Genomic DNA, 21,496 nt, shown 5'->3' with positions numbered 1-21,496 from the left:
ATGTAAATTTCCTGTCCCGTAGAGAAGAAGATCCTTTAGGGACTAAATCCCATTTGATTGCTTTATATAGAGCTGAAGCAGCACTCAGAGCCCTAAGTTCATGATGAAAAAGAAGCATAGTAGAGCACTTCATCCTTGATTATTTTAGACAGAGAAAAGAGCAGTGACACTGATGTGTGGCAAGCAGAATGGAAGGATGTATCAAAAAACATGAACAACTTGTTCTTTGTGTGTGCTGGCAGTGACTGCAGAAATAATGTTTTGAAGGTAGCCAAGGTAAATGTGGTTATTGAAAAATGAAGTTTAGCTCTGCTACATAAATGATTTTGAGAAGGAAAGTAAGTTGAAAAGCGGAGCTCGTGTCCTGGGAGATCCAAGGGGGTCTGTGCTGAGAGATAGGTGATGAGAAAATTGGTTTGAAAGTCCTGCAGTTTCAGCATCCTGGAATACGAACATTGTGGAGGGAATATCTCCAAGCTGAGTACTCACAAGGGCATGGTTTAAATTACCAGATCTAGGCACGCTGGTGAATTTTGCCTCATTGAGAATAACTGGCAAGGACCGGAACAAATGGATTGATAATAACTAGCAATAACTAACAAACTGTGCAGATGAAAGAATAATTTGATAGTGCCATCTAGAGTGCATATGGAACTCGAAGTTCATCAAACCTGATTTTCAAACCACTTTTAGACATACAGTGCAGTAGACAATCTAAAAATTAATAGGATGCTGCTGCCCTCTACTGCTTCAGTTTGTTAATGTTATCTGGGAAACAGCATAAAAAATTCCTCCCAAAGTTTAGAAAGCCTGTTAAAGCATTTTGAAAAAAAAGCTTTAAAACTATCCTCTAGGATTCTGTGATTCTATGGGGACTGATTTTTTTTAATATTACCATTTAGAAACTAACATTTTCCAAGTGGCTACCAATTATTGTGGCTGAGATTTGTAAATATAAGTATGGAAAAAAATACAGGCCCTAAGCAGAAGCTTGGCTGGAGGCTGAACATATGTATTGATGACACGTGGAAACGAGATGTGGTACAGGAGTAGGTACACTTTTGTTGTTGCTAGGTGTCTGTGACATGATATTTTTATAGAGAGCAGTTTCACTCAGCATTTTGTCTCTCCGCAGAGACTGGACCACAAGTATAGTATGCAATATTCACAGGCTGTAAGCCTTTTATAGTACTCCTACTAGGAAAATTAAGATGGAGCAAATGGAAACTAATGAGGTAGCTTTATATTCTAAATATATATGCTTGAGCGAAATACCTTCTGACATTTATCCTTATTTCTATTTGGAAATCTAACTAAGCTACTACAAAGATATGTTGCAGTTATGAGTGTGACAAAAACACACATGTTAAAACAAATAAGTGTAATTTACAAGTAGGACACCTCAAAAACTTAAAAAAAACCCCAAACTACAAAGTACTGAAGATACCCTTAATGAGGTGTGAGTTCAAGTTTAGGCTGAAGTTGTTTATATAGTTGTCATTATATGACACTACGTTAATTATATGAATACTTTATTTTTTCATTAGGTCTGTTTCTCCTGCTGGACGAATCTCCACCTCACCTATTAGGCCAGTGAAATCTCCATCTCCAATCCGTAAAACACAAGTAGTGACAACAGCTGGGGCCGATGTCCTTCCTCCTTGGAAGCAGGAAGGATATACTGCAACCACAGAAGCCCAAATGAAGGAAACAAGAGTATCTACAAGCACTACCCAAATAAAAACTGAAGAAAGATGGGAGGGGAGATACGGGGTCCAAGAACAAATTACCGTTAGCGGTGCTGCTGCTGGCGAGGTTGCGGCTGGTGCTAGAGAGGTAAAGTCTATTTTTCTAAAGAGCAGTGGTTTTGCTCTGCATGTGGACTCACCCCTGAATAGATCTGCTAAATGGTACTGGAGAGGCTGTGTGCAGAAGCACATGTGTGCCTGCTGTTGAGAGAGTTCTGCTGCAAATACTTAAATGCTGCTTTGCAACATTCTGTCTCTGTATTTGTTTTGTGCTTCTTCTGAATGTACGCAAAACATGAAAAAATGTCTTTTGATGTGACTAATATAGGTGAGAAGGGACAGTGAGAGAACAGCAGCTGTTGCTACGGTTGTTGCTGCTGTGGATCAAGCCATGGTGAGAGAACCAGCTCCAGGTGTTGTAGAGCAAACTGCTAAACGGGCAGCAATGACTGCAGTCCACGTTCAGCCTGTTCAGGAGCAGGTAGAAATATAGAGCACAGATATTCTATGATTTTCCCTTTATCCCTTCGTCCAACATACCAGCAAGGCATGATTCACTTTCAGGAATTAACAAGATATTACCCAGTGTACCACCAAAGCATGCAAACTCCTGTACAGAGCATCTGGACTGTAAAGGAATGTTTGTGGATCACTTATTCCATTGCTTTCTGTCATAGCAGGATTGAATTAATCATTCTTAAACTGTTTTCAAGTTTAAGAATGCCTTCTATGAAAGTGATCCTCTACTCTCCCTTTTAATTTATTTTCTAACATTGTTCTTACACTGATGAAGCTTTTCCTCTAATATCTTTTTTATAATGTCTTAACTAGGAGTAAAATAATTTTTCCTTCACTTGAATTCCTCTCTTATTTTTTCCTCTCCTCTTCTTTTAATGATCAATTTATTAAAATAAATCTTAAGGCTTTGATGTTTTTGTTTCTTGCTATAAAAATCAGATGAGAAAGGAGGAAACAGTAGTAGTTACCAGTGATAAAGCCACAAAGCAAACAATAATATCAAGATCTAGAGAAGGAATTGTTACTACACAAGAACAAAGGCACATCTCTCATCAAAAGGTGAATACAGATGTTACCTATGATTGTCATACCCTACTTTGTTCAAAAAATCTGATATAACAGAGACATGCCTATGAACAAGACAAATGACATACTGTAACATTATTTTTTCTTTTTGTGTGTTTACTCTTCTAGTTTACATTGTTATCATTCTCCTGTCTCTCTTTGATGATGATGGTCTTTCATTTTTTTATTTTACTTCCGTTAATAATACCTAAGAACATGATTAATGTGCAAAACATTAACTTAAAAAGAATTTACTTTTTTAATATACTGTGTGATGATTTACTAGATAGTATTCTCAATCATTTAAAGAATTGACATGTAGGAAATACTTCTTCAATTTTCAGGGTTTTTTTCTGATTTTGTTTCTAAGCTTGCCATATGTAGCTTGCTTTGTTTGTTTGCAGCACAGTGGATCAGAAAAATGAGGAAAAGCTTTCTGCATTGAAATCAGTTCTGAAAATACTGATGAGTGATTGGAATTCTGATTATTTTAACATGTGTTTTATCAGAAAAATGTTATCTAATGGAAGACAAGGTTTTATAGAAAAATGTTAAAATTGCATTCTATCTGAAATGCCTGAGGAAGAAAGTATAACCTGTCTTTAAAGTATGGAGAAATAGGAATCCACCTGGACAAAAAATTACATGTTTACATGCAGATTGCATCAGAATGTCTTGGCAGAGTAAAAATTGCCTAAAATTGTTTTTAATATTCTACACTTTCTCAAACTGATTATGATGCAGAATGGTTTTTCTCTGATCCAATTGCGTTTTATTACTGCTTTCAGTAGCAAAGCAAGCAATTGTGGAATGTTTTATTATTTTCTTGCTAAATTCACAGCCGTTTTATAAAGTCTGTTTATGTTATTATTGTTGTTTCCCAACTAGATGATTTTGAAATCTAGTTTGACATTTTTCCTTCTTTTCATTTCTGTCCTCTCTTCCAAAAGTATCGAAAACCATATACCTTGTATTTCTAAACAACATATCATTTAAGCTTTTTTATTTGTAAACATCTAGGTAAGAAAAGAACCAGAGAAAACACCATTACCCACAGTAATAATTGCCACAGACAAAGCCAAGGAAGAAGAAAGAATATCAAGAGCTAGAGAAGAAATATCTGCCAGACACGAGCAAGTGCACTTTGCTCATGAAAAGGTAAATAAATATTACAGATGTTTAACTCATTGTAAGTCTAAAAAAAAAATCGTTCTTCAAATGTGCTATGTATCTTTGCTCTACTTTTTTATGAAGAGAGGATTACAAAATGAAAACTTTATAAAGCCAGGCATTCCAGATACAGGCCCATTGCAGGTCTAGTTTTACTGACTTCATAGCAGCTCTCCCTGCAGAGGAAAAGTGCAACTGCCCTTCCTACAGATCCTTTGAGCATTATGGCATTTATTGCCAGGGTACTTAGAATTTCATCTGATGTTTAATGACCTTTGCTTTTTGTCTGAAGGTAGATTTCTGAAGATAAATTGTAAAGGTTAGCTCTTGTGATATGGTGTTTATATGTGGAGTTTGATGTAATGAAGTTCGTATTTGTATGAGGACTGAATGTATCCACTAGACTACATTGTGGAACCTTTGTTTGTTGGAGTAAGTGATGAAATAGTTCCATCTACTGATGGGAGTAAATATTAAGTCAGTAATACTTGTTTTTATACAAACAGTTTCTACAAAACATAATGATATATAACAATTAAGTGGGAAGCTGGAAGACTCTTCTCTAATTCACACACAGATTAATGCAACATGCTAATGCATTAGAATGCACTTTGTTCAGCTAGCATAAAAGGTAGGCTGTAGCTTGGTCTGTGTGAAGGACTTATTCTATTTATCAGGTGATGTTTTTCCCTTATTGATATACATTCTGAAACCTTGTCCCACCTTCCCAAAAACTTGGACAATTTTGACAACAGACATAATTGATTATTATTATTTTTCTTTACCATAATAACTAGATAAGAAAGGAAGATGTGAAACCTTCTGTACCTAAGTTAGTAATTACCACTGATAAACCTAAACCGCCGGTCATAACATCAAAAAGTAAAGAAGGAATTGCTACCAAACAAGAACAAGTGAGCATAACCCATGAAAAGGTGAATAGCACTATTATCACCACATCTGGGTTTTTTTCTCTCTTTTTGCAATCCTTACATGTTTCTCAAAAAATACTAACTATACATTTTCAGCTCATTTTTTCTAAGATTTATTCCACTTACAAACTCTAAGAACTACCATTAATTAAACTATTCCACCTCTATCTTTCTCCCCTAATGGTTTTCATTAATAGGATGCCCTTAATTTTCTTCTGACTGACCTTTGGAATGGACTGACTGACTGCTGAAATGCATTTTAACTTTTTTATTAAAAAAACACTTTACTTCTTTTCCAAATATAGGTGTCAGGGTATAACGATATTTAACAGTATACCTGTAATACAAAACTGTGTGCAGTGCACAAGGACCTAACCCCTTAATTCTCCATACCTGCTCCCATTCCAAAATGCTTTCCTGTTGTTCAAGTATCTGTAACTGAAACTTTTATTTCTACTGTAATAATTAGATTAAAAAGGAAGCTAAGAAAACTACTGTAGTCCCGAAAATAATTTCCACTGATAAAACCAAAGCACCAGTCACAGTATCCAGAACTAGAGAAGAAATTACAGCCAAGCAAGAACAAATTCATCTAGCTTATGATCAGGTGAATATAGCTGTTGCAGATGTGAAATGAACTGTTACAATTTGTTTTATCTGCAAACTTCATCTTTTCAGAACTGCTTGGGTACAGTAGAACGCCTTCAAATATGGTCCTGATAACATACATGCTAAGTGGTACGATTGTCAAGTAGTGGTCTGTGTGGTCTGTGTGATTTAAGTTTCTAGTGTTAAAGAGGTTTATGTCTCACCCTGTTAGGAAATGCCACTTTGAAGACTACAGTTGGATTTCTCTGTGTAATCCTACCAAGGACTTTCAAGGAATGTGTATTGGTTCAGATTTCTGACTGTGATCTTTTTTCCTACAGGATGATTCCTTGCAATTTTATGGTTGTCAGATGAAACAATCGCTCGCTATTAAGGCTTGAATTGTATTGTTCTTTGTACAATTTCAACTTTATCATCCATTGAAATTTGTCCAGTTTGTTATTTGTGATGATCAGGCACTTGTTGACACTGCTTTATTCCAGAAGGACTCACATGGGAGAAAAGCTTTTCTACTATAAAACAGACAGAATCTCACATATGTGGAAGAATAGCAGAGCTGTCAACAGCTCTTAAATAAAGAGCTATCCATGCATCTACTTTGTTCGAAACAGTGGGGTACATTTAAAAATTAAAAAAGGTATAAAACAGCATAGCATATAAAACTCAGAGGAGCCAGAGTGCTAAGAGATTACAGTTACTTGTTAGATGGCATAAATTTAGAGCCAAACTCAGGGTGCTTTAAACAATGATTTTGAAGTTGGCAACAGTACTGAATAAGAATTCCCTGTTTCCTAAATTCTACTTTAATAATAAAACAAAATCTCTGTAAACAATCAAATTTTGGCCTCACTTTAAATTAATTTTGTTTAAGTTGATAATGATTTTTAAAATCAGCATGAAATTATCTATTAGGTTTTTTACCATCTACAAGGTATATCTTTCATATGCTCTCTTGCTACATCCAGATCACTTATGACAATAATAATAAACACTAACAATAATCATCTTTTTACCTCATATTGGCAGACTGGGCAGAAATTTGGACATTGATAAAATAGAAGTTGACAGTATTTGTCAGCTATTAGAAACAAATAAAAGACATGGTACAAATGTATTATTTCCAGTTTCTTAGAAAGCTCAGTTTTCCTTCTTTTGTAACATCATTTAAAAGAGAGTAGCACTGAATTAACAGATATGCCTGTGGTAAAAATTTTTATAGGAATAATCCTTAGTAAACACATTCACATTGGATGCTAGACATATTCTCTACTTTTTTTAGTAGTATCTAATATTTATATGGAGCTGATGAGCATACTGACTTTAAAAATATGTGCACGTTTACACACCTGCCATACTCTTAGACAAGTAGCTGTAAATGTGACTAAAGTATTAAAAGTGTGCTTGCACACAAATATTGGTATTTATAAAGCACACAAGGATACATATGTTCTGAGTATGCATAAATAGAACTTAGAAAAAATATGTCTATATTTGAATCTACTGACTGAAATGTTTATGGGTGAGCACATTTGATGCTTACATTACTTCTTTTGCATATCTCTTTGTCTGGAATACACTTTACTGAGCATTATGTTTATAAGTATTTGCTATATTTGCAAGCCTTTAACATAATGATGAATATTTGTATAAATTCTGCCAATGTTATCTGTAGACTGAAGCTGGAAAAAGGGCTGAAGCTGTAGCTACAGTTGTTGCAGCAGTTGACCAGGCACGTGTTCGATCACCCTGGGAAACAGAACAAGCAGATGAAGCTTATGTAAAGCAGAAAACTTTGGAATATGGCTATAAAGAGCATGCTGTAACTGACCACGTTGCTGCGGCCCCAGCAGAACGTCATGTTGTCACTAAAGAAGTTAAAACTGTCTATGTTCCTCCTGAGAAACATATCTCAGCTCCTGAAAAGAAGGAAGTTTACTTATCAACAGAGGTTAGAGTCAGTTTACATTGTGTTCTTTTTCCAAAAACTATGTCCCAGTGAAACCTGTTTCAGTTCGTAGAACAGCATCATAGTGTCACATCACCAACAACTTTTTTCATTGCTTTCTGTAGATAAAAACAGCAACAGAAACTGAGAAAACAATCCATGTTGAACACCCACGACCCCGCACAGCAAGTCCTCACTTTACAGTCTCCAAAATTGCGGTTCCTAGACCAGATCATACATATGAGGTAAGAAGTGAACACTGTACCTGAGAAGAACAGCATACTCATTTATAACAACCAGCAGGTCACCCATTCCAGTTGTCTTCTCCTCCCACTTCTGTATGGTGCTTTCCCCAGAAGAAGTCGTATGTTCTCTACAGTTGTTTTTGTTGGCTCATTTGCCTAATAAAGAGCAGTGCTATAAACAAGCATGTGAGCTGCTAAAATGTGATTTGAAAGATTTTTGTGTATTTTCCAAAGTTATTACACCTACAATAACTTTTTGAAATATCTTCAGTTTTAATCACTGACAGTTGTGTAATTAGTAGTACTGTTTATTGCAGTACCAGACTGATTAAATCAAAAGCTAAGGACTCGAGTGAATAAATTTAGAGGATATTTTTCATGCTGCACTTAAGAGCTTCCTGAGAATTTGAAGAGCAAATTCTAAATTAAAGATGTTTGAATGTTAGACACACCAAAAATAATACAAGGGTATTATATCTCTGGTATTCGACTGCTGCAATCTAAAACTTTTTTTTTATATGTAGCTTTTGCAGTGTCAACAAATATGTACCTAAGGAAGCAACTGGTACATATGCAATCTGCTCAGGAGATATACTCTCTCATTTGAAAACAAGAGCACAACAAAGCTGTACCTCTTTGTCCTCTGTTCCCTAGGTTTCAATAGCTGGATCTGCCATGGCTACACTGGAGAAAGAGTTATCGGCTACTTCAGCTGTGCAAAAGATCACCAAGCCTGTGAAACCTCCTCAGATAAAGCCACATGAAATCAAGATAAAAGCAGAGCCAGCTGCCTCTCCACAATTTCCCTTTGGAGAGGCTGCTGAGACCTATAAAAGTCACTATGATGTGGAGGCTAAAAGAGAGACAGGTGTAAGCATTAAAGGTGAAGCCATGCGGGAAGAAGGTGAAGCAAAGGTATGTTATTAAGTAAATTTTCATCACCCTGTCTTTCAGCCTAAGAAGGTAGCATGGCCTCACTTGCTTCTGTTTCCTCATCACAATTTTCCACTTTTACAGAATTCTGCTGACTTTTATTTCTTTGTTGTTTTACACAAATCCTTTTAAGGACCTAATAATTACCTATGGCAAATAATGAGTTCTTTTTGCCTAGTTTCTTTCCTTATCTAAATTCGTGGCTGATTTGGTTTTTAAGGAAAACAAAGTCCTTGGCTTTGTTAGGTGTTTATTAACTGTGCTTTAAACAACCTAGGTGACAGAAGCTGCCAGAGTTCCTGTGCCTGCAGAAATCCCTGCTACTCCACCCACCTTAGTCTCAGTAAGTAATTTGTATGTAGATTAGGGAGTTACACTATGTTTTCTCCACGTTTATATTCTAACTTTAATCTTTGAGAACCTGACCATGAAAATTTTCTAAGCCGTACAGTTTATCTCTGACACAAGCTATCCTGAATGTCTGTTATGGGGGTGATTCTTCACAATTATGTTACATAGTAGATTGACCTTTGCTGCAGTAAAATAATTTTTCATCGTGATCTATATAAATATCAACCTACCTTTTCATTTTCTTGTTAACAATAATGTTCAGAGATCCCAAAGCCAGTTTAAAATACTTTCCTTTGCAAAATCCCTTTTTTGTGCTCAATACTCTGCTGAACAGAGCACTATTTTGAAGTAGACATTACATTTTCCATTCAGATAGGTCGTAGTTATTTAAATGTTGGTTTAATAGTGAAGATATATACTGACCATGATTTTTTGTGTGTGTGTGTGTGTCACACAGGGCCTCAAAAATAAGACTGTGACTGAAGGTGAATCTGTCACTCTAGAGTGCCATATCTCTGGTCATCCTCAGCCTACTGTGACATGGTACAGGGAAGACTACAAGATTGAGAGCTCAATGGACTTTCAGATCACTTTCAAAGCAGGACTTGCTCGCCTGGTAATTCGTGAAGCTTTTGCAGAAGACAGTGGAAGATTTACCTGCACAGCTACCAATAAGGCTGGGAGTGTCAGCACGTCTTGCCACTTACACGTGAAAGGTAAATATATTTAAAGAATCATAGAATTGTTTAGGTTAAAAAAGAACTTTAAGATTATTGAATCCAACCGTTAACTGATCACGGACAAGTCCACCACTAAACCATGTCCCTAAGTGCCACATCTTCATGTCTTTTAAATACCTACAGGGATGATGACTTAAACACTACCCTGGACAGCCTGTTCCAGTGCTTAACAACCCTTTTTTGTGATTTTTTTTTTTTTTTTCCCTAATACCTGAGCTAACCTCCTTTGGCTCAACTTGAAGGCATTTCCTCTTGTCGCTGCAGGGTGATTATAGCTTTGTTAACTGCATGTTACTTTGTAATGTAACAGACTTTTTGTCAGTTCCCCAAGTAAAACATGTGCATTGGATTGTATTCTAGTCCTGTTAGGTAACAGAGGTGTAAGAATATGAGGAAAAGTCTAATTACGTGGTAATGGAGACTCTTAACTTGTTTCCTTCATGGAAGTACTTGGCTCTTTGAGCCAACTAACTACTTAACTTTTTCTGTTTTTGCATCAACTAAACTCACTGCTTAAGCACTATTAAAGTATTTTAAAATCCACTATATCATATCTGCCTTGCAGTTTCAGAAGAAATTGAGACTCGAGAAACGATTTCTGAGAAGACTGTTACAGAAGAGAAACGGTAAAGTTGCTTTCCTAAACAGACTGCTTATGTTGTGGTCATTAGTTTTTTGCACTCTGTTCATGAGAGCTTCAGATGTGAGCTCACTTACCTGCTCTGGAATCTTGTTTCAGCTATGTGGAGACAAAGGACATTGTAATGGAAGATGTCTCTGCTGCGGCAGAGGAAGTATCAGGAGAACCCATACCTCCTTTCTTCATAAGAAAACCCATAGTACACAAATTGGTGGAAGGTGGGAGCATTATTTTTGAATGCCAAGTAGGGGGCAACCCAAAGCCACATGTCCTCTGGAAAAAAGGTGGAATTCCTCTAACGACTGGCTACAGGTACTTTGAATACAATGCACAAGACCTATTAAAACATAATTTTAAAGAATGCTTAATTGGCAATACCATAGTTTTGATTCCCTTACTGATGCTGAGCCCAGTAACTTCACTGATTTCACTGAAATTTTATTTTTGCAATGCAAAAGTCATAGGATCATGTCTTATTGTGAGACTTTAGAAGACTGCTAAGTTTTACAATATAAATATTCAAAAGACCTTGAAAGGAGAAATGCTGCATATCCTTAAAACAAATCAGGAAAAAGTTTTGCGTTTTTTTTATTCTGTGTGTACAATGTTTGCATTCAGCCTGTTTTCATGCTGTCTACAGAAAGCAACATTCTTTCTACCAGAGAAAAAAGAATACATTTACAGCATTCTTGAAATATATCATGCAGTAACTAACCCCTATTAGAACAAAATATGCACACACAGCATATGTCATTTTACTATTTCAACACAACTGCTTGCATTCCATTTATTTTAATGACAACAGAAAAAAAAGTAAAGCTATACTGTAGTTTCAGCATGGTTACTTTTCCTGTGCCTTTCTGCAGATTCATTGAGAATTGCCTACAAAACTTTCTCTTTTTTTGTGTCTTGTACAAGTTAGGAATGATTGTGTAACTAAAAAAAAATTCTGTTCATCAGAGCTATAGAGAGTTTGTACTTTTTTGTTTTATACAGATACAAAGTGAGTTACAAAAGAGAAACCGGGGAATGCAAACTTGAAATTTCCATGACTTTTGCCGACGATGCCGGAGAATACACTATTGTTGTTCGTAATAAACACGGAGAAGCTTCTGCAACGGTCTCCTTACTAGAAGAAGGTACATTGTAGATTAAAAAAATGGAGAAAATATTTCTTAAAATTAACTTAAAAATGGGAAAAATGGTTTAGATTGTGCTGCAATTTAAGACAGGCCTGTGTCCAGGTGTGTCAGTTTGACTTCAGTGCCAGGGAAGCTGATGGAGCAGATCATTCCGAGTTCCATTCTGCAGCACATATAGGGGGCTGGTTAGCTCTCTGGTTTGAGCACAGTGCTGGCAACAATGACCAACGCCGAGGTCGATTCCCGCTCGGTCCCCATGTGTTGCCTGGTCTAGTCGAGAGGTGGCGTCCCTGCCCATAACAAGGAGGTTGGACTAGGTCCCTTCCAGCCTATGCCATTCTAAGACAACCAGGTGATCGGGCCCAGTCAGCATGGGTTTATGAAGGGCTGGTCCTGTTTAACAAACCTGATCTCCTTCTATGACAGTGTGACCCACTTGTTGGATGAAGGAAAGGCTGTGGATGTTGTCTACCTTTACATTAGTGAGGCATTTGACACTGTTGCCCACAGCATCCTCCTAAAGAAACTGACTGCTCTTGGTTCGGATAGGCATACACTTCACTGGGTAAAAAACTGGTTAGATGGCTGAGTGTGAAGAGTTGTGGTCAATGGAGTCGAATCAAGTTGGGGGCTGGTCATGAATGTCCCCCAAGGCTCAGTGCTGGGCCTAGTCCTGTTTAACATTTTCATCAGTGATTTAAATGAGGGGATAGAGTGCATCCTTAATAAGTTTGCGGATGACACCAAACTAGGTGGAAGTGTCTATCTGCTTGAGGGCAGGGAGGCTCTACAGAGGCTGTAAGAACTTATCAAAATTAATGTGTTCTTAACTCTTAGCTGATTATGAAGCATACATAAAATCGCAACAAGAAATGATGTACCAAACTCAGATGACTGCATATGTACAAGAACCTAAAGTGGCTGAGGTAGCCCCAGCTATTTCATATGGTGACTTTGAAAAAGAATATGAAAAAGAACAAGCCCTGATTAGGAAGAAAATGGCAAAAGATACAGTGATGGTCAGAACTTTTGTAGAAGACGAGGTATGTCTACCAATCCATACTCATTTTGTATGCTGGCATTTTACCAGTAGAAATCACTTCTTTACAACGTCATTATCTGACACAGAACTAATGGTCTTGGGTTTGTTGCTTTGTTTTTTCTTGTGTAGGAATTCCATATTTCTTCTTTTGAAGAAAGACTTATCAAGGAAATTGAACTCAGAATTATTAAGACCACCTTAGATGAACTTCTCGAAGAAGATGGAGAGGCGATGATGGTTGATATTTCTGAATCTGAAGCTATAGAATCAGGATTTGATTTAAGATTAAAGAATTACAGAACTTTTGAAGGGACAGGAGTTACTTTCCATTGCAAGATGACAGGATATCCATTGCCAAAGGTATCTCAAACCTGTAATTTTAATGCTTTTAAAAAACCACCTGATGTGTTCTACTTGAAAATTCTCATTATCAGATATTCTGCACAGAAAATACCAAATCCCAAGGGAAATCCAGTCTTTAGATTTGACATCAAGCTGAATTTTCATTTTGACCCTTAATAAAATAGTGTTAGGTTGGTTAGCCAGTTCAGAGGTATGTTCAACTCACCAGTTAAGTTGGTCCTGCTTCTGCATAACGGAGCTAGCCCACACAAGTGGGGAACACAATATCAAGTCTGGTCTAGGTCACTTTGCTCTTCGCTAAAATGGGCCCTATATCTGTTCCTAGCTCCAAAATTCATGTTTCAGGCTCCGTGAAAACATGTTACCTTAGTCTTACTCGTTCAAGTAAAAATGTTAAAGTTGACATGTAGTCATGGACTGTGATGATGCATCAGCTGAAAAATAGGAAACTGTAATGCTGTATGCGTGGGGCGTTACTGGATCTTTGTCCTTAGGAGAGCTCACATAGCATTCCACTCTCTCTCTCCGTGCAGATTGCATGGTACAAAGATGGTAAGCGCATAAGACATGGAGAGCGCTACCACATGGAAGTTCTGCAAGACGGCAGTGCCACTCTGCATTTACCTGTTGTTTTACCTGAAGATGAAGGAATTTATACTGCCTTTGCCAGTAATATGAAAGGAAATGCCATTTGCTCAGCAAAACTCTATGTTGAGCCAGTTGCACCCACAGCAACTCCAGGTTATATGCCAGGACCAGAAGTTATGAGAAGATATAGGTAGGTACACTATATATAAATTTCATGAGACTTCAGTCTACTGTGATAGAGGTCCAAAAACTCTTTACAACACCTAAAGAGCTGAAGTTATTGAAGTTTGCATACCTCCAGAGAAGTTCTAAATGCCGTTTTTATGGCTCATATTGATGCATGTTCCAACTCTTTGTCTGATTTGCCTTCTTAATGAGCAATGCAGTTCCCAGCCTATCATCATTCACATGGATACCCAGCCACAGTATCAGATTTACAACCTTAGTAACCATATTTATTTTTAAAGTACTCATGTTTTGGAACAAAATTCTTCTGCACTTGGAGTTTTTTACACTGTGTATAACTCTTATTTCCTACCTTTGAAATAGATGTATTTCTATGATAGAAAAAAATCCAGCATTACCATTTACTGTGTTCTGTCTACATATACATACACACAAGCACAAAAATGCACGGTATCACACACATGTCTGTAGAGTGTCCAAGACCTCAAAATTTCCCTGGCTATAGTGTATCCTAATACTATTCAACTATACAAATTGCTGTAAAAAACCTAACGAAAATTGACTATAAATTATTTTTTCCACAATTTCTCATGTAGATGAATTGGTTAATCTCTTTAAAACAAGTTTTGCTAAGGACAAATTCTGTTTATTCTGTCAGTCCACTGTTATATGATGTTGTCATACACATCTGTCTTTATCTTTTTCTTCCAGGTCTATTTCTCCACGCTCTCCTTCTCGGTCTCCTGCCCGCAGCTCTCCTTCTCGTTCTCCTGGCCGCAGATTAGAAGACACTGATGAAGGACAATTAGAGAGACTATATAAGCCGGTTTTTGTCCTGAAACCTACATCATTTAAGTGTTCACAGGGGCAAACAGCAAGATTTGACTTAAAAGTTGTTGGTAGACCTATGCCAGAGACCTACTGGTTCCATAATGGTATATCAGCCTTATTTTCATCAAGAAATAATCTTAAAAACAATCTTATATGCATTTTACATCTTGTCAAGACACTGTTTTGAGTGCAAACTATTTTTTTTCTCATGTGTATCTACAGGTCAACAAGTGGTTAATGACTACACCCATAAAATAGTGATTAAAGAAGATGGCACCCAGTCATTGATCATTGTTCCTGCTATGCCTGATGACTCTGGAGAATGGGCTGTAATTGCTCAGAATAGGGCAGGCAAAGCTTCAGTCTCCGTGACACTGACTGTGGAAGGTATCCACTGTGCATGGTGTTTTCAGGAGGCTGAGGAGTGTTTCTTATTAAAAAACGTGGTTATGCCATTTTCACTTGTGATAACTTACACTTGCTCTTTCAGCTAAGGAAGACCTTGTCAGACCACACTTTGTGGAAAGGCTGAAGAATGTTAGTGTAAAGGAGGGCTCTAGGCTGGAGATGGCAGTGAAAGCTACTGGTAACCCTAATCCTGACATTGTGTGGCTGAAGAACAGTGATATCATTGTTCCTCATAAATACCCCAAAATAAAGTAAGTATTTTTATTTTCTTCTAATAGTAAAGGACTTAATAATCACCATCCTGCAAAGTGCCTCCTACAATGCACTGAGTACTCTTGAAGGGCTTAGTCCAATGGCCACTGAAACTACTAACAGCCTTAGCACTGCAGCAAGACGAAGAGATATAAAATGTCTGCAGGACTCACTCCTTTTTTTCCAGCTTGTGTATTTTGTGTTCTGTAAAGCCAATGCTTTTACATTAGAGACTTAGGGAACCTTTATCTGTCTCTGAATTCAAAGGCCTCTGCAGGCAAAACTGCCACTGACTCCAGGACTAGTTTTTATTATCCTTATCTGTTTGATTCTTAGGCACTGCAGTCATAAACATCCATGAAAATAAACAACATGTCTCATTCCTCCAGAGATTTGCCTTTGGAGGCTTTAACCTAACTTCAGAAAATGGCAAAAATGAATGACAAGGAAATGTAAGAAAGATAAAAACCCATTGTTTTAATATTTCAGGATTGAGGGAACCAAAGGGGCAGCTGCCCTTAAGATTGAATCTACTGCCAGACAAGATGCTGCGTGGTATACTGCTACTGCTATCAATAAAGCTGGACGGGATACTACTCGGTGCAAAGTAAATGTTGAAGTTGAACATGCAGAACCTGAACCAGAAAGAAGATTAATCATTCCAAAAGGAACTTACAAAGCCAAGGAGATTGCAGCACCAGAGTTAGAGCCTCTCCATTTGCGTTATGGTCAAGAGCAATGGGAGGAAGGAGATCTCTATGACAAAGAAAAGCAACAGAAACCGTTTTTTAAGAAGAAGCTCTCATCTTTAAGGCTCAAACAATTTGGGCCAGCACACTTTGAGTGCAGACTTACACCAATTGGTGACCCAACCATGGTGGTGGAGTGGCTGCATGATGGCAAACCCTTGGAAGCAGCTAACAGACTCCGCATGATCAATGAGTTTGGGTACTGTAGCCTGGACTATGGTGTAGCCTATTCCAGAGATAGTGGAGTGATCACTTGTAGGGCAACTAACAAATATGGTACAGACCACACGTCTGCTACTCTGATTGTGAAGGATGAGAAAAGCCTTGTGGAAGAATCTCAGTTGCCAGAAGGCAGAAGGGGACTGCAGCGAATTGAAGAGTTAGAAAGAATGGCACATGAGGGTGCTCTTCCTGCAGTTGCAGTTGACCAAAAGGAAAAACAAAAACCAGAAATTGTTTTGGTTCCTGAACCTGCAAGAATCCTGGAAGGTGAAACAGCACGATTCCGCTGCCGCGTGACTGGCTATCCTTTGCCCAAGGTCAACTGGTACCTCAATGGACAGCTCATCCGTAAGAGCAAAAGGTTTAGACTCCGTTATGATGGAATTTATTACCTGGATATTGTGGACTGCAAATCATATGACACAGGAGAGGTGAAAGTCACTGCAGAGAATCCAGAAGGCTTTATTGAACATAAGGTGAGACTTGAGATCCAGCAGAGGGAAGACTTCAGATCTGTTCTTCGTCGTGCTCCTGAACCCAAACACGAGCCTGTAGTGCCAGAGGCTGGAAAACTTCTCTTTGAGGTACAGAAGGTAGACAAACCTGCAGAGGCAACAACTAAAGAAGTGGTGAAACTGAAAAGGGCTGAAAGAATCACCCACGAGAAGCTTTCAGAGGAGTCTGAAGAGCTACGTAGTAAATTCAAGCGTCGGACGGAAGAGGGCTATTATGAAGCCATCACTGCTGTGGAACTTAAGTCTCGCAAAAAAGATGAATCATATGAAGAAATGTTAAAAAAGACAAAAGAAGAACTTCTTCACTGGACCAAAGAGATCCCAGAGGAAGAGAAGAAAGCACTTCCTCCTGAAGGCAAAATCACCATTCCAACATTCAAACCAGAGAAGGTTGAGCTTAGTCCAAGCATGGAGGCTCCCAAGATATTTGAACGAATTCAAAGCCAAACTGTAGCCCAGGGGACAGATGCACATTTCCGTGTGAGAGTGGTGGGAAAACCAGACCCTGAGTGCCAGTGGTTCAAAAATGGTGTGCAAATTGAAAGGACTGACCGTGTGTATTGGTACTGGCCTGAAGATAACGTTTGTGAATTAGTCATCAGAGATGTGACTTCTGATGATTCTGCCAGTATCATGGTGAAAGCAGTCAATATAGCTGGTGAAACCTCTAGTCATGCTTTCCTGCTAGTACAAGGTAATTTAAATTCTCTTACTTTATCGTAGTGTGTTAAGTCTATATAATCAGTGCACTGCTGAGTCATTGCATATTGTTTTGCAGCCAAACACTTAATCAGCTTCACCCAGAAGTTAGAAGATATTGTTGCTAAAGAGAGAGACATCATGGCAACTTTTGAATGTGAGACATCGGAACCCTTTGTCAAAGTTAAATGGTTTAAGGATGGAATTGAGATTCGTTCTGGAGACAAATATAGGATGCACTCAGACAGAAAGGCTCATTTTCTTTCTGTGCTAACAATTGAAATGTCTGATGCTGATGACTACAGCTGTGCACTGGTAGAAGATGAATCCATAAAAACTACTGCAAAGCTTACTGTTGAAGGTAAGAAGCACACAGCTCAGCACCATGCTGTACTGTTAAAGTGAGATCAGCTTCAGGAAGAAATAATATAAGTTAAGCTGGTGTTTAACACACTGAGAAATGTTCAAGCCGCTTTCATATACTTTGAATTAAGAAAAGTGTGTCCAGCAGGTCTCTAGGGAAGTTCTCCTCCCCCTCCACTCTGCCCTGGTGAGACCATACCTGGAAACCTGTGTCCATTTTTGAACTCCTCAATTCAGGAAAGACGGGGACCTACTGGAGAAAGTCCAGTGTAGAGCTACGAGGATGATTAAGGGACTTGAACATCTCTCCTATGAAGAAAGAGTGAGAGAACTGGGGCTGTTTAGACTTGAAAGGAGACGGCTGAGAAGGGATCTTATTAGCGTATATAAATATCTGAGGGGCGGGTGTTGAGAGGAAGGGAACAATCTCTTTTCAGGGGTGCCCAGCAATAGAACAAGAAGTAATGGGTTTAAGTTAGAGCGTAGGAAGTTCCACCTCAACACGAGGAGAAACTTCTTTACTGTGAGGGTGACAGAGCACTGGAACAGGCTGCCCAAAGAGGTTGTGGAGTGTCCTTTTCTGGACACTTTCAGAACCCGTCTGGATGCATTCTTATGTGCCCTGCCCTAGGTGAGCCTGCTCTGGCAGGGAGGTTAGACTAGATGATCTCTAGAGAGCCCTTCCAATCCCTAACATTCTATGATTCTGTGAATTCAGTATGAAAAATGGGAGATATATGTGTGGAAGATGTTTACACTGTATATACAATAATTTCCTTAGGCTCATTTAATAAGAAATGTTTTCATCAGGGATATCTAATCAAACTTATTAATGAAGGTATCTATTTTTGCCTGTAGGTGCTGTAATTGAGTTTATTAAAGAACTTGAGGATGTTGAAGTACCAGAATCCTTCTCAGGTGAACTTGAATGTGAGGTTTCCCCTGAAGATGTGGAGGGGAAATGGTATCATGGCGATGTTGAACTCAGTTCTAATCATAAATATGTGATTGCATCCCGCCGTGGTCGCCAGATCCTCACTATTAAAGATGTTAATAAAGATGATCAAGGAGAGTATAGCTTTGTTGTTGATGGAAAAAGGACTCACTGCAATTTGAAGATGAAGCGTAAGCATTTCTAATGGTTACTTTGTTTATATATTACAGATTTTATGTATTAGAGCGTATGTTGTCACTATATCCCATGCTGCCTTAATATTTGATATTTTGCATATCTGTTGTGAGGATTAATTAGCTTCATATCATTCAAGTTGCAACAGGTCAAGTTTAGGCTGGACATTAGGAAGAAATTCTTCACAGAAAGAGTGGTCAGACACTGGAACAGACTGCCTAGGGAGGTGGCTGAGTCGCCATCCCTGGATGTGTTTAAAGGTCGTTTAGATGTGGTGTTAGGGGATATGGTTTAGGGGTGAACTTGTAGTGTAGGGTTAGTGGTTGGACTCGATGATCCCGAGGGTCTTTTCCAACCTGAATTGTTCTGTTATTCTATGATTCCGCAGCTCGTCCCATGGCTATTCTTCAAGGACTTACTGATCAAAGGGTCTGTGAGGGAGATATCGTCCAACTTGAAGTTAAAGTCTCCCTAGAAAATGTGGAAGGTGTCTGGATGAAAGATGGTCATGAAATTCAATCAAGTGATCGTATTCACATTGTATTGGATAAGCAATCACATATGTTGCTGATAGAAGATGCGACAAAAGAAGATAGTGGAGATTACTCTTTCAGTGTTCCTGATCTTGAATTGTCAACCACTGGACGGATCACAGTGTACAGTAAGTCATTATCGTGCTTGTAAAAGTGTGTTTGATTGGAGGATTGTTTAGGATTACTTCTTAAAGGCATAGTTATTTTTTCATGATGAATATTTTTGTAACTCAACAGGTGTGGAAATAGTGGTGCCTTTAAAAGATACTCACGTAGTTGAAGGAACGAAAGCTATTCTCGAAAGCAAAGTTTCAGCACCTGATGTGTCTTCCTCCAAATGGTACCTAAATGATCATCAGATAAAGCCTGATGACCGTGTGCAAGCTGTATGTAAAGGCACTAAACAGAGGCTAGTGCTCACCAGAACCCATGCGTCAGACCAGGGACGTTATAAACTAATGGTTGGCAAAGTTGAAACAAGTTGCAATCTCACAGTTGAAGGTTGGTTTCCTTTAAGATGCACAGTTCTTCGTGAAATTAGTTCTTTAAATACAAAACTGTGGAAATAACTAACGTATTTGCAATGCATTCTTTTTCTAGAAATTGAGATTATTAGAGGTCTTCATGACATCACCTGCACTGAAACACAGAATGTATCTTTTGAGGTTGAGCTCTCCCATTCAGGGATTGATGTAATTTGGCATTTCAAAGGTGAAGAGATAAAGGCTGGTCCTAAATATAAAATTGAAGCACATGGCAAAATATATAAACTGACAGTGGTGAAGATGATGAAAGATGATGAAGGAGAATATATATTTTATGCTGGAGAGAAGAAAACATCTGGAAAGCTTATAGTAGCAGGTTAGTAACATTGAAGTCCAAGATTTTTATTTCACTGTGATCTAAAAAGAGTGCTCAAATTACTGTATTTTGTAATTGTAGTAATTGTGCTGTTCCTGTACTTTTTTTGTGTTATCTTTATTATTGTATTCTCCTTGCTCTTCCCTTTTCCTTTTATAATTTGTGTAATTTGAATTCAACAAATCTTTTAAGTAATGCTAATGTTTTGTTAAATCAGAGCCATAGTATGGAATGTTGCTTTTGATGTAACTTATGTAAAAAGCAAGTTTGTTGCCTTGAATGTTCAGCATAACTGTGCTGAAAATAAAAAATAATAAAAACCCCATAGGATACAAGTAAGAAGCATCTTTTCTGTGATGTTCAGATCGCAGTCTACTCTTGATTTTTCACAGAACTCAGAATGTCTAGAGACACGCTGGAAATTAGGGCAAAGAATTACAGTATCTCTTTTCACATGGTTGCATTTCCATATGGGGGAAAGTTGAAGCACAACACAACAAAAACATGTGGTTTGCTTCCCAACAGGTGGTGCCATTTCAAAGCCTCTCACTGACCTGACTGTGGCTGAGTCTCAGAGAGCTGTTTTTGAATGTGAGGTGGCCAATCCTGAATCAGATGGCCAGTGGCTAAAAAATGGTAGGCCTTTACCTTTAACAGATCAGTATCGTGCTGAATCTGATGGCGTAAAGAGAAGACTCGACATTGCTGTCACAAAACTGGATGATATGGGTGAATATAGCTATGAAATAGCAAGCTCAAAGACATCTGCGAAACTGAAGGTCGAAGGTCTGTATTTTTTATTACTAACTGACATCTTTAAGACTCAGTCTAGCATAACTCTCTGTGTCTTTGATCAGGCCCTAAGATACAAGCATATTTTGCTTCATTTTTGGAAAATATTTTTTATATTATGGTGTGCTTTCTGAGACAGAAAACTCACTGTGTTTTGGAGTTTCCATATTTGGAATTTAGGATGGTACTTTAATAAAAACACATTTTGTTCAAGGCAATGGCTAGCAGGTAGAAATTCACTCTTTGCTACTTGTGTAGAAAACATTTTCTACACAAGTAGCAAAGAGTGAATTTCTACTAAAAAAACCTCCAAGCCAACTGCTTCTCATGAACGCTACAAGTAAATGTTTCTTTTTGTGTTACAAGCACACCTATTTGATAGAAACTGTATAAATCGATATATGGATACAAGATTTTAAAATGAG

At 38.0% G+C, this 21,496-nt stretch overlaps 1 protein-coding gene across 1 annotated transcript in view; it reads left to right on the top strand.

The window, feature by feature from the left end:
• LOC104270468 (titin-like) overlaps positions 1 to 21,496 on the top strand; it is a gene marked incomplete at its 3' end in the record, with an annotated part of 104,495 nt that overhangs the window by 9,796 nt on the left and 73,203 nt on the right. Inside the window, 27 exon segments of the mRNA XM_009864887.1 lie at positions 1,548 to 1,836; positions 2,077 to 2,229; positions 2,706 to 2,825; positions 3,852 to 3,989; positions 4,799 to 4,936; positions 5,403 to 5,540; positions 7,215 to 7,496; positions 7,613 to 7,732; positions 8,387 to 8,647; positions 8,943 to 9,008; positions 9,474 to 9,732; positions 10,322 to 10,382; positions 10,496 to 10,708; positions 11,393 to 11,535; positions 12,376 to 12,581; positions 12,710 to 12,940; positions 13,477 to 13,721; positions 14,429 to 14,652; positions 14,771 to 14,935; positions 15,039 to 15,207; positions 15,698 to 17,388; positions 17,473 to 17,754; positions 18,615 to 18,881; positions 19,274 to 19,546; positions 19,656 to 19,919; positions 20,019 to 20,279; positions 20,805 to 21,065. Coding sequence (XP_009863189.1) covers positions 1,548 to 1,836; positions 2,077 to 2,229; positions 2,706 to 2,825; positions 3,852 to 3,989; positions 4,799 to 4,936; positions 5,403 to 5,540; positions 7,215 to 7,496; positions 7,613 to 7,732; positions 8,387 to 8,647; positions 8,943 to 9,008; positions 9,474 to 9,732; positions 10,322 to 10,382; positions 10,496 to 10,708; positions 11,393 to 11,535; positions 12,376 to 12,581; positions 12,710 to 12,940; positions 13,477 to 13,721; positions 14,429 to 14,652; positions 14,771 to 14,935; positions 15,039 to 15,207; positions 15,698 to 17,388; positions 17,473 to 17,754; positions 18,615 to 18,881; positions 19,274 to 19,546; positions 19,656 to 19,919; positions 20,019 to 20,279; positions 20,805 to 21,065 — 6,920 coding nt within the window.

The sequence above is a fragment of the Apaloderma vittatum genome, unplaced genomic scaffold (genome assembly GCF_000703405.1).
Source record: "Apaloderma vittatum isolate BGI_N311 unplaced genomic scaffold, ASM70340v1 scaffold3260, whole genome shotgun sequence".
Classification (NCBI taxonomy): Eukaryota; Metazoa; Chordata; class Aves; order Trogoniformes; family Trogonidae; genus Apaloderma; species Apaloderma vittatum.
This window is presented reverse-complemented; position numbering and strand designations above follow the sequence as displayed.